Source organism: Lolium perenne, chromosome 1 (genome assembly GCF_019359855.2).
Source record: "Lolium perenne isolate Kyuss_39 chromosome 1, Kyuss_2.0, whole genome shotgun sequence".
Taxonomy (NCBI): domain Eukaryota; kingdom Viridiplantae; phylum Streptophyta; class Magnoliopsida; order Poales; family Poaceae; genus Lolium; species Lolium perenne.
The window spans coordinates 33,384,016-33,397,366 of NC_067244.2; the positions used below are offsets into that span (position 1 = coordinate 33,384,016).

Sequence of the window (13,351 nt, forward strand, 5' to 3'; positions counted from 1 at the left end):
CTGAAACTACATGTGTTATCTTCCTGTTAACTTGCTGAAACCAAATGCCACAAGTACACGAATAATACTGCAAATACCATAGCTTTTCATTCACGCAGTGTACATCACATTCATTCTTACGGAGTACAACTGTAAGTGTCACTAGTTAAGGAAAGAAGAGTAAGTGTCACATTTTATACGTGGTTATGCCGCCCTGACCGAGTGGCACCCAGCAAACCAAACAGTGAATTTCCAATGCGTTGGTCACAACCAGCTTGGGCCACCATATGGTGCAGACCACTGGCGGTGCCGCGAGCGACGGCGTCGAAGAGGATGGCCGTGGCGGGACGCCGGTGGTTCGTGGCGCATCCACGGTGATGGGTTGGTGCTCAATTGCTCATCATCGTCCCACGTGGCCACGTGACAGTGCGGCGAGGATGGTGTCGGCCGTGAGCCGCTCAGGCCCCGCCGACCGTACGACGAGCGTCTGGGTGACGGTGTCTTCCGCCACCACCATGTCCGCCGCCACGACGCTGAGCTGGGAGTCCCTTATAGCGTTGAACGCCCCGGAGATGGGGTGCGCCTCCAAGGGGGTGGTCACGCGCAGCACCACCTTGTCCTGCATTGCCTTCACTTCTACGGACTGCCGCGCCGGCGCCGGCCCTGGCCCCGCGACGCCGTCCCTGAGACGGGCCTCCAGCTCCTGGATGTAGGCGACGGCGTCGCTGAGCAGCGAGAAGTTGTCCATCCTGGAGACCTTGGGCACCACCGCGCGCAGCGCGTAGAGCCGCTTGTTCAGCTCATCACGCCGCTGCCGCTGCTGCTCCGCGTCTTGTTGGTTCAGCGGCGCCTCTGGTGTCTTGCGCTCCCGCTTCAGCAGTCTCCGCTCGTCGCCGCCCGGTTTGGTGAAGTTCATACCCTTCGGAGCCTCCTTCACCATGGCTTGCCCGCCGAGCCGCAGCGCGCATGTGTCCTCGCATCCCGTGGTTCTCACCGACGGCATTGAGGCGCTACGGGAGAGGTCCTTTCCGAAGATCCTCAAGTGATCGTCCGACGATGTGGCCTTGACGCGGAAGGCAGATTGGATGGCGCGCACGACGTCGGGGTTCTCGCGGATGTCCACGACGGAACCGAGCTCAAACACACCGCCTTTGCACGGGACAAAGACGACGGTGCGGAGGCCAGCGGCCTGGGCGAGGGAAGCACGGACGTACCACCCAGACGCAGGCGCGGATCCGGGTAGGCGCCGGGGATCCACGGAGACCCAGGCGTAGTGGCCGGAGGCCATCGCACGGCCTGGCCCGCCGCCGTCCTCGGGGAAGGAGAAGTACATGGACGCGAGGAAGTACATTTCGGGGCCAGTGACACGGTCTAGCCGGAGCGCGTCGTCGGTGCCGCCATCATCGTCCCCTCCGCCGTATAGCGCGTGCAGCCGCAGCAGGACGCGCTTGCGCGCCAGGTTCTTGTACACCGCGCCGGCTTCCTCGGGCGCGCCCGCGGCGGCAGGGTCGGCGTCAGGCGGGGGGGCATCGCGGCAGTGCCCATCACCCCAGACGAGGACGGGACGGGCTCCGGCGCCGGCGCAGGACTCTTGCCAGTAGATGCCGTACGTCCAGGTTCCTCCCCGCTCGACGAAGTCTTGAAGGCGCGCGCAGCGCGCCTGGAGCTCGGCCGGCGACGACACCGTCCCGTGGAGGTGCTGCGTCGTGGTAGCCAGGTGGTGCGCGGCGTCCTGCCCTAGGACGGCCGCGAACAAGGCCGCGTCCGCGTCCGACCACGACATGCCCGCGCGATCGGACAACAATCGCGTGCTGTAGTAGAATGGTAGCTCTCGGTACGTTGAGTGGTTTCATCAGATGCTTGTAGTTTTATAGAGAGCGCCAGCCGCCGGAGCTAAACAGAGAAAGATCAGTAGGGAAGAAGATGATTTGTTGCGAGTGACTCGCGACAGCGGTGTGCACAGGGCAGTGGCAACTACTGCTAAAGTGTGCTCTGAACTAGCAAGAAAACAAAAAGGTTCCGAAAATGGTATGGCAAACGCACAGCACCTATGCGGTTACGGGTCTGATAGCTCTTTAGTTCCTAATCCTGCTTCGAGTTACTTGAGGAATTGAAGACGGTTAAGAATTAGCCAAAATAGCTAAACAGCGTTACGGCTACTTTGGAAAGCTTGGCAACCGCTTCATGGTGTGAAGTTTAGGGTTTGGAGAGGGAACTGCCCAGCCCCTTGTGCATGAATATCTCCGTATATTGATGCACGTGCTACAAATTAATACAAGTCTGTCCAATACGCACAAGATACACAAGCTACAAGGCATCTCTAATACAAAGTCCAACATCATCTCTCAATCTTAACCGTGTGTTTAGGAAGCTAAGATTGCCTCGACAAACCTTAAGCAAATGCAGTAGACAATAACTTTGTGAAGATTTCAGCACGTTGCTCATTAGAAGAGATGAACTTGATTTAGTGTAATTTATGTGCAACATGATCCCTCACAAATAACTTCAATGTGTTTTATCCGTGTAAGAAAAACATAATTAGACAAAAAATATGCAGCTCGTCAATGTTATCTATACCTAATAATAAAGAAAATAAGGTTTCTTGTTCGTCCGTTTTTTATTGCCCTCAGTATTCAGTAGTAATTACAGGGCCTGCCACCGCTTTAGTTAAAAAACGGTCAACGGTTTCAAACCTAGCAGTCTATCGATTCCCCTCTTTCCTTTCTCTCTCTCCCAACGCCGGCCACACGCGAGACGCCGGAAGAACAATCCCACCTAGCTCGGCGAGCGCCGACCACCCACCCCATCGGGTTGCCTGTTGGCTTCTCCAGCGCGCCGCCGAGGTACTCCCTTCCTCGCCTCGTTCTGGAACTCCCCGACGCGCTCCTCTCCCCTTTGTGCCTACAGATCCGCCGGTGAGCAGTGGTACCGGTGGGTTGCAGGGATGAGGAGGTGAGGCCGACTCTAGGCTGGCAGAGAGGGGATGATCAACAATACAGTGCAGGGAGGAGATGTGGGGAGGCCGAAGAGCTGGGGAGAGGGCATCGAGGGTGCTGGCTGTAATTCTGCCATGGAGAGCCCGGATCCGTGTTCCTCACACCAGCAGTCGATTTTGTGCCAGAAAACGAAGGGGAGCGCTGCTGCTCGGGTTGGGAGCTCCCGCTGCTTGGGGCGCGGCTGCTGCCGGTAATGCTTGGGATTTGGAAACTCGCTGCAGCGCCTCGGGACAGGGAAGCCACTGCTCGGGTCATGGTGCCTGACGTCCCGGGGTGGACAGTCTTGCCGGGGTGAGAGAAGGGACGAGACGGGGTAGGATGTGTCGTACGTCGTTGTGCTGAAGAGAGATTGATAGAGAGAGAAGAATTTCAGACAAAGCGTATGAAGATATGACATGTCAGCTATGTTTACCAGCGTGTGAGATACAACAGAGAAGAAAATGCCGATCTAAGTAGAAAGCTGATAGTAATTCTAGCGCAATGTTCATCCACTTGTTATTTGTCATACTGTATTTTCCAGCCTGAAGAATGGGTTATTTTGAGCTGGACTATGATTTCACACAGGTTCAGCGTTGGGGCGTGAAACAGTATTGAGCTCTGCTCCGCTTAGCTAGCGCATGCCGAGTATGGCTGCGGTTGAGTAGAGTGCTAATGCGAACAAATTAAAATAGAGATGGAGCAGAGCTAGCAAACAAAAATCCTGTTCCACCTAGCTGTACAAACACGACATGCATAAATTCCACTAGCTCTAAGATTTCTTGGATATTGCTTGTACTTCCTGCGTCCCAGATTAATCTAATCTTATGCTTTTAATACAGTGGTATTCCGCACAAGCAGATGTTTACACATATGCAGATTTGACATTTTTCAAGAATGCCAATAGACATAAATAAGGTCAGTGAGAAATGTGTCCCAAATGTTGCAGATCGATGCATGTCAGTAATGTTAGATAGTGACCGAATATTTGAGTAGATGTGTCAAAAAAAAAATTACAAGTTTGAATGCAAGAAATTATGTTATTTGTATGCTAGCCAGTAGCCATTGATGTTTAAACATTGTCCAATCTGACATTCTCTTGTACTTCGCCGTGAGTTGCGCTCTGTTGGTGGACATAACGGAAAATGGTGCAATCAATTTTGGGTATTGCGAATACTCCTTTGGACGCATATAGTAAGTAGCATTGAGATTCTGCATCTTTTTTATTTTTTTTATGAATTGAAAAAATTTATCCTATCGTTGGGTCGGAGGTTTGGTCTGAAAAAATTAGGAACAAAACGTCTACCGCATTGAAGTTTATAGCCCTTGATTTCCATGAAATTATAATTCTTCCCACCAGGATCCTTTTAAGCATCTCTAAGATGAGTATGTTCAAACTATGTCTTTTTTCATTAATTCTCCATTAGTTTTTTCCAATAATTGAAGACAACTTGGGTCATTTTCATCTATTACTATATTTTTTATTCCGTGCAACGCACGGGCAATTTTACTAGTCTCACTAAAGGGATGGATACCTATCTTCGAAAATACCAAACCCTCGCAGATGGGCTCGATAGAGGCGGAGCTTCATGGAGGCCATACAAGGTGCCGACCTAGTGATGATGACATCCCTACCTCACTACTACCTCCGTCATTACAAGAAGATGATCCTGCTGTGAAGCTCAAGTCCAATGAAGTTAGGATTGGACCAATGACACGAGCTCGTGCGAAGCTACTTAAACAACAGGTGAACTTGTTCCTAAATGATATTTTGATCGATGAGAGCTTTATACTGCCTAAGTCCTATTATTTATGTATGATCAGGTATGAGTAGGGAGCAAGCATCGCACGAGGAGGAGAGGAGCAGCTGGACCAGAAGATGAACATGAAGCTGGACATGGAGCTGGACGTGAAGACATCCCATGGACGCGCGAGGGAGGAGCGGGAGGCATGCACGAGAGGAGGAGATGTTCCAGCCGGCGCCAGGACCGGTCAACCGGCTGCACCGCCGGGCCGCCCGGTTCCAGGGCCGGTCCGACCGGCCCCCACGCCGGATCCATCCGGTTTCAACCGGATTTTATGCTTGTGTCAACCGGGCACTATCCAGTAAGCCCGGGAGGTCCGCCCGGTCGTCGCCCGGTGCCAGACCCGGTCCAGACCGGACCGGCCGGTCCCAGGCCCGGTCAACCGGATTCCAAACCGGCCGTGTCCGAGTCTGTCTCGACCACATCTGTTCTGGGTCGGTTATTTTCGTACTTTTTCGACCTGAGGTCATCCTGGACGCCTATATAAGTCCATAGGACGCCCCCAAAGTTGCTTCAGACCACGTTTAAGATAAACCCTAATTCTTAGTTGTTTGCTCTGCAAAACTATTGAATCCCTACACCATATTGCTTGATATTGTGTAGATCTGAAAGTCTTGTGTGATATGCTGTTCCATTGGGAATTAGAAGGTTGCAACTTACCGCTTCGTGGTCGGCGGCTACGTGCGCAAGTGTGTGGAGTTGCGAATATCTTGCAGGGTTGAGAGCTGTTGCATTGGCGACAGGGACCAATCGAGAGATCTCGTTGCGTCATACAAGTTATCATCCACTACATCGTCGTGTTCCTCCGCTGCTATCACCCCGTGATCATCATCACCACCGTTGCTTACTGAGAAGATCGGGCCACCCCTTATCATCTTGGTATCAGATTTCCAGTTTTCCTCAGTAAGCCATCCACAATCCACCTCATAGTTGAGTTGTGAGTGTTTCCTATCCACCAAAAGAAAATTAGGGTTAGGGTTTGCCATAGCTTTAGATTGCACTAATTTCAAGTTTTAGTTGCCTTTCGTAGTTGTTTTTGCGTATATTTTTCTTCCATCTAGTATTGTTAGGGTTTGAGTCTCTATTATCCTCTAGCTTTATCATATTGTGTCAGTTTTTGTTACTCCGAGTCCACATAGCGTACAGTGTACTTGTTCCTAACCATAGACACAGCCTATCGATATAAAGTAACTAGGAACTTCCCCAGAAGAGACTAGTTTTACCGCTCGACAGGCTGCTCATTAGGGTTTTGGTGCTTTGCATATCTTGTTGGCCGTGTTATCCAGGAGTTGAGTCAAAAAAAAAAAAATAGAAAAGAAGCAAAAAGTGCTACATAGCTGCGTTAGAAAAGAAAAATACAAAAAGAAAAGTGAAGTGCTAGTAGAATCAAGTAAAGGCCTAAGTTTTCTTTAACTGCACCTGTAGTTGAGCAATCTTGTGCCTGTTTCGTTGAGCTTTGCTAGTGTCTCTCGAGTGCATTGCAACCTTTCATTCATATAGTTGCATTGCCACATTTATCGCCTTGTGTGAGTATCTTTGGTTGTCTACGGTCAGCGCTAGAGCTTGTTATTGGTGCATAGGTATCCTACCTACAGCCCCATATATACCATGCTTTGTCGTGTGATTGTTCGTATACCCTTGATATTCGCTTCGCTACATCTGTGCACTAGTTGTTACTAGACGTTGGCGACGGATGCTGCCGGCGAGCTGTGGCCATCCCCTCCAGACATCACGCTGTATGTGCAAGGAAGACCCATCGAGGCCCACCGCGTGATCCTCGCCGCCCGGTCCCCATACTTCCGTAGGAAACTCGCGACGGAGTGGAGAAACCGCAAGGAGGTGACGTTCTCCAGCAGACATAGCCTGTCTTTCAAACTCATGCACAGCCTCGTCCACTTCTTCTACTCCGACAGATGCGAGGTAGCCGCGGAAGACCTCGAAGATTTCGCGCGGATATGCAAAGCTTGCAAGTGTACGGGGATGGTTAAAAGACTAATTGCTCACAAGAAGCGTCAAGATACTCGAACGAGAGATTTGGGTCGGGACTATTCACAGAGACCTTTCGTTCTTCAAGGACGGTCCATGGATCATCGTGCAGCAGACAGCCTCCCGTCGGCTCTCCGCCGGATCCTCCACGACTCTCTAGCAAACTCCAGAGAGGAAGATCTCCGCAACAGCGAGCTAGCCGAGACCTGCAGAAGCTCCGCGTACGACGACCTTGCGGACGTATGCATAAAAGTGGGCGACAGGGTCTTCCGCTGCCACCAGCTGATTCTTACCTTGAGGTCGGAGTACTTCAAAACTAGGCTGTCTCGACGAACCGATTTCCTCCATTCCAACGGAGGAGAGCTTCTGCTCCTGGAGGAGCATGATGTGAGTGCGGAAGCGTTCGAGAAGATGCTTGAGTATGTCTACACGGACGAGCTAGAGGATCTGGATGATGATGATCCTCTCTCTATGGCGGAAGAGCTTTTCGACATCGCGTCCAGGTACCTCTTGTTTCCGCTTAAGCGAGTCGTGGCTGACCTGCTGCTGCCACATCTGGATCTGGACCTCGTCTCACCGGGGGAGATATGCCGATGGCTGGTGCTGTCGGACATGTACGACGTTGCCAAGGTGCGGGAGCACTGCCAGGACATTATCGACCGCAACTTTGAGGCGTTTGCAGAGTCTCAAGGGAGTTCCGGGCCTTGCTTCTGACGCTTTCCTCACGGGATGTGTGGAGACGAGGCGTCGTGGAGGGCTGCTCCGGTGCTCCCCCCTAAATGAAGTTGAAGGATCACATTTGTTTTTTTTTCGTGTGTTGGGTCCACCGAAACCCATATCCAGCCCATATAAACCATCTATATTGATACAATATATGTATGTCGCGTAAGAAAAAGAAAAGAGGTCATGTGAGCAAGATCTTTGTAGGACCTTTCTATTTTGGCACACACACGTGACCGTAGATACGTACAAAAACTAGGTACACCACAACGGGGGCCACATAGGCCTATATAGGGTTGTACAGATGGTAGACCTACCCTGAATTTATGATCGTGCCACTGCTTACGAATAGGTATGGGAAGATCTCCACCGTTATTGTGTTTGATGCGCCCAAAATTTCCCAGGGAGGAGCACCGGAGCAGAACCCGGCGTCGTGACCGAGCGCGCCAGCTGACGGCCAATGCGACCTTTTTAATGATTCACGAGAGAGATGGTTGAGAGCAGCGCTAGCAGGAGAGATCAGAGGGCGCTCTCTCTTTGAAGCAATTTTTGATGGCAGTTATGTTTGACTGCAATGGAAGTGGGAGACGATGCGTGCAGGGGTGCAGCTTTTTTTTAAAAAAACGAGGCAAAAGATTTAGCATTTTCATTTATAAAGAAGTTTTAGAGTGTTACAAACCAGTGATAAAGGCAAAAGCAAAGATCCAAAACATAAGGTTACTCTCGCTTAATCAGAGTACTTAGAGCATGTCTAACAGGCCCCGTATAACCCGCCCAGCCCGTAAAATTCCGGCGGGATACGGGGCAGGCGCGATATGGGCCGTCTAGCAGGCCCCATATTCGGGCCCGCCCGTTTCGGCGGAATACGGGGCCCAGGAAATCGGCCCCGTCGCCCCCTACTTATACTGGGCTCAAGTGCGAGTGAGGGGTTAACCCCTCACTCGCAACCCTAGCTCCGCCGTGCGCCGCCGCCTCCTTAGTTAGCTCTGGCGAGCAATTCCTCACTACCCCGCGCCGCATTCCACCCCCGCTCCGGCATGGACGCCCGCCGCCGCAGTAGTGCCTCGCCGGCGAGCGGATCGAAGCGATCCCGCTCGCCGGACACCGTTGAGGAGGCGTGGCGGCTCAAGTGCAAGAGATCTGCCGCCGGGAGCCGCCGTGCGGCGTGCCGGTACGCCGGCGCGCTGTACGTGCCGGATTCGCTCCGGGAGTTCGCCGCGGGTGGGCGGTGGTACCGACAAGACCCGCCGCTCAAGCCGATGAGCGGCGGAGCCTTCGAGAAGTGGCTCGCCGAGTGGCAGCGCGACCGCGCGTCCAAGGCGGCATGGGCGGCAACCATCGGCAGCACCAGCGGCGGAGGAAGCGGAGGCGGCGAGGAGGAAGAGGAGGCGGCCTTCCGGCGTGCGGTGGCCGAATCCGAGAAGGATGCCGCCGAGAAGGCTCGGGCGGAGGCAGAGGAGGAGGCGGCGGCCATCGCCGCCGTCCAGGAGTTCGAGGCGCGGGAGGCGCAGGAGGAGGCGGCCTCCATCGCGTTCATCCCCTACGTCATCCTTGACGAATAGATGTTGGGTAGATTTAGTATGATCACAATGTATGTATGATCCATAGTATGATCAATGAAGATGAACTTCCCGGGGTTTTAACTTTTGAAAATACGGGACGAAATACGGGGTTTGCTAGACGGAATGGCTCTTCCGTTAGCAATTTTTCGATACGGGGCGAAATGCGAACGTTATACGGGGCGGCGGAATACGGGGCCTGTTAGACATGCTCTTTAACACGCTTTTGACCTTGCCAAGGCCCATAAAGACTCTATTTTTTTATCCTAGAGACCACCATATCGACGGTGGAGTAGGCATTTTCCAAGCCGGCGGATTCAGATGTACACCCTGCCGTCGAGCACAAAAGCAGTAGGAGCATCTCCGACTTCATCATCGCTCGGTTGGAATTTCGTGATTGTGCTGGAATTCATTATTATTGCCTTTCTATGTCTAAAATCTGTACTTCAAGTTGGAGGATGGGAAGGAGTTTTATCTGTTCTCATTATGCTTCCAGCCTACATACTCACTATTTCGTTAACTCTCATTACAAAAAAAAAAATATATGCATGTGAGGAAGTATGCCATCAGCAACTCTACTTCGGTAGAGTGCGATGTAGTATGAATATTACTTATTTATGGGTTATGAATTTGGCAAAAAAAAAGGAAGAAAACAAAACCACGCAATTTTTTGCGCCTCCGGCGAACGCGGCTACGGCACCTACGACGACTGCATCATCGACCAGGACTACCTCGAACACGACTATATCACATTCGGCTACCTCGGCAACAACATCGCGACAACGTCTACAACTACACATCAGCAACAACTCCAGTCAACAGCGTCCGCGTCGTCACTTCAGTCCATGATAGTCCCGTTGTTACTGCGGGAGGGAAGAGAAGGCACCAGAAGGGAACGCCGATGATGACAAGGAGGAGAAGAGGACGGAAGTGCGGGACTTCAAACCCAGTCGCAATCGTCCGCTTCACTCCCGCTACGGCTGAGGGGGAATGTGTAACATCCCAGAACTTAGGACAAACGCGGGTAGATATAAAAAAGGGTTGTGCATTGCATCATAGAACGGGGGAAATTTTCGCGCTTAATTGCATAACACTAAAGAGTGATCGAGGTTTTTCTCTCGTTGCCATTAGGGTGAGGGTGATGAGAGTGCTATGAATTTCGACATGACCTCTTTTGAAATTAGGGTTTTGGAGAGGAGTTTGAATTTGCATTTCAAATTTGAATTTTCATAAGTAAGCCATAATTTAAATGAATTCATAATTAATAACTCAAACAATTCAAAGATTCATATAAGTTGTTCAAAGAAATGCATTATAAATATATTACGCATATCTCATAAGGAAACTTGAGCTTTATTAATAAATCACACATGATACAATATCATTACATATTTCACTGATATTACAAGAAATAGGATCAAATACAAATAAGAAATGAGTAAATAAAAATGAAGATTACAGCATGAATTATTTCCTAGACTAAGTTCTTCTAAAAATCTTCACTTGATCATCCTTTACTCTTGATCCAATTGAAACTTGGAAGATACACAAGGAAAGAACAAAGATTGTCCACTAACAAGTGGCAATGCCACTTGGACAGTAAAAAGAATGAGAATTAGGGAGATAAGCTCAGGCGGGGGGATCACGTTCCAACCAGAGCCAAAGCATATGGCCACAGATCTTTTCCCATGACTCACCACCATGGTGAAACCTGGAGAGGACACCACAACACAGAATCAAGCTTGTGTTGTCGACCAAGCAGGCCATGTTGGCATGCTATAAATAGCACAATAAACAGTATATAGGGATGAAACCTCCAGGAACATCAGTTCATCAGCAAGAACACAACAGCAACCTCATAGTCATCCAGTTCATTCATCCCAAACCAAACCAAACCAGCAAGAAACCATCGCGACATAAGTCAAGAACATCCAGGAGATAGGAGGAGAAGGGCCAGTTGATCAAATCAACCAGCAAAGCTTCTTCATCAACAAAACAATTCATCGAGGAGTTGGAGCAAGGTATAACTAATACCTGGAAAGGATCCAAAGGATCCAATCCATCATAAGCATGCTCATACACACACATGGTGTGGAGCAGATGCTCCATAGAAATTTAAGAGTGCTTTTCTTAATGGTCCCTTACATGAGGAAGTATATGTGAAGCAACCCCCGGGGTTCGAGGACCCCCATTTCCCGGACCATGTCTTCAAGCTCAAAAAGGCCCTATATGGACTCAAACAAGCTCCTAGAGCTTGGTATGAGCATCTAAAGGAGTTGCTTGAAGACCGTGGTTTCGAAGTGGGGAAATTGATCCCACTCTTTTTACTAAGAAAGTCAATGGGGAGCTTTTCGTATGCCAACTCTATGTAGATGACATCATATTTGGCTCGACTAACACAAAATTCAATGACGAGTTTGCTATGTTGATGACAAATAGGTTTGAGATGTCAATGATGGGTGAACTCAAGTACTTTCTTGGGTTCGAGATCAAGCAAATGCGACAAGGCACCTTCATCAATCAAGTAAAGTACCTCCAAGACATGCTCAAGCGCTTTGATATGAAGAACGCCAAGGGCATTGGAACTCCGATGCAACTCAAGTGTAAACTCTCTCTTGACGAGACCGGCAAGGCGGTGGATACCAAGCTCTACCGTTCGATGATAGGTTCGCTTCTTTACCTTTGTGCCTCTCGCCCGGATATAATGTTAAGCGTTGGTATGTGTGCACGGTTTCAAGCAAGTCCAAAGGAAAGCCACCTAGTGGTGGTCAAAAGGATCTTTCGATATTTAGTTGATAACCCACACTTCGGATTATGGTACCTGATACGTCTCCAACGTATCTATAATTTCTTATGTTCCATGCTTGTTTTATGACAATACCTACATGTTTTGTTCACACTTTATGATGATTTTATGCGTTTTCCGGAACTAACCTATTGACAAGATGCCGAAGTGCCAGTTCCTGTTTTCTGCTGTTTTTGGTTTCAGAAATCGTAGTAAGGAAATATTCTCGGAATTGGATGAAATCAACGCCCAGTATCTTATATTTCAAGGAAGCTTCCAGAGCACCGAAGAGGGACCAGAGGGGAGCCCTGGTGGCCCCACACGTGGTGGCGGCGCGGCCAAGGGGGGCGCGCCCCCCTAGTGTGTGGAACCACCAGACCCCTTCCGACTCCGACTCTTCGCCTATTTAAGCCTCCCTGACCTAAATCTTCGAGACGAATAAGCCACTGTACGAGAAACCTTCCAGAGCCGCCGCCATCGCGAAGCCAAGATCTGGGGGACAGAAGTCTCTGTTCCGGCACGCCGTCGGGACGGGGAAGTGCCCCCGGAAGGCATCTCCATCGACACCACCGCCATCTTCATCACTGCTGCTGTCTCCCATGAGGAGGGAGTAGTTCTTCATCGAGGCTAAGGGCTGTACCGGTAGCTATGTGGTTAATCTCTCTCTCCCATGTACTTCAATACAATGATCTCATGAGCTGCCTTACATGATTGAGATCCATATGATGAGCTTTGTAATCTAGATGTCGTTATGCTATTCAAGTGGATTTTACTTATGTGATGTCCGGAGACTCCTTGTCCCACGTGTGTAAAGGTGACAGTGTGTGCACTGTGTGGGTCTCTTAGGATATATTTCACAGAATACTTATTCACGGAGTTATGATTTGAGTTGGATGTCTCTATGAAATTGTGGTGTGTTAGTACCTCCTATGAATGCTCACAGTGACAGCGTGGGGTGTTTATTAGTACTTGGGAATACATCTTTAAGGTTTGCCTACATGATGAATTAGTGTTCGTTATCTTGCCAGAGAGTAATTCAGAATAGCATAGTGAAGTGCTTATTTATATTCCTTTATGATTGCAATGTTGAGAGTGTCCACTAGTGAAAGTATGATCCCTAGGCCTTGTTTCCAAACATCGAAACACCGTTTCCAACAAGTTCTGCTGCATGTTTACTCGCTACCATATTTTATTCAGATTGCTATTACCACTCATATACATCCATATTACTTGTATTTCACTATCTCTTCGCCGAACTAGTGCACCTATACATCTGACAAGTGTATTAGGTGTGTTGGGGACACAAGAGACTTCTTGTATCGTGATTACAGGGTTGCTTGAGAGGGATATCTTTGACCTCTTCCTCCATGAGTTCGATAAACCTTGGGTGATTCACTTAAGGGAAACTTGCTGCTGTTCTACAAACCTCTGCTCTTGGAGGCCCAACACTGTCTACAGGAAAAGAAGTGTAAGTAGACATCAAGCTATTTTCTGGCGCCGTTGCCGGAGAACGAAGAAAAGCTACACCACAGAGATTTCTACCTC

General features: G+C 49.8%; 1 protein-coding gene and 1 pseudogene across 1 annotated transcript; one reads left to right on the forward strand and one right to left on the reverse strand.

The window, feature by feature from the left end:
• On the reverse strand, positions 1–1,829 carry LOC127345937 (transcription factor ABA-INDUCIBLE bHLH-TYPE-like). Its single transcript, XM_051372481.2, has one exon. It carries the CDS (start codon positions 1,760–1,762, stop codon positions 380–382), a length of 1,383 nt encoding a protein of 460 aa, XP_051228441.1. The 5' UTR covers positions 1,763–1,829; the 3' UTR covers positions 1–379.
• Positions 1,830–3,848: 2,019 nt separating this feature from the next.
• Positions 3,849–7,521, forward strand: LOC127329643 (BTB/POZ domain-containing protein At2g04740-like; annotated as a pseudogene).
• The last annotated feature ends 5,830 nt before the right edge of the window (positions 7,522–13,351 follow it).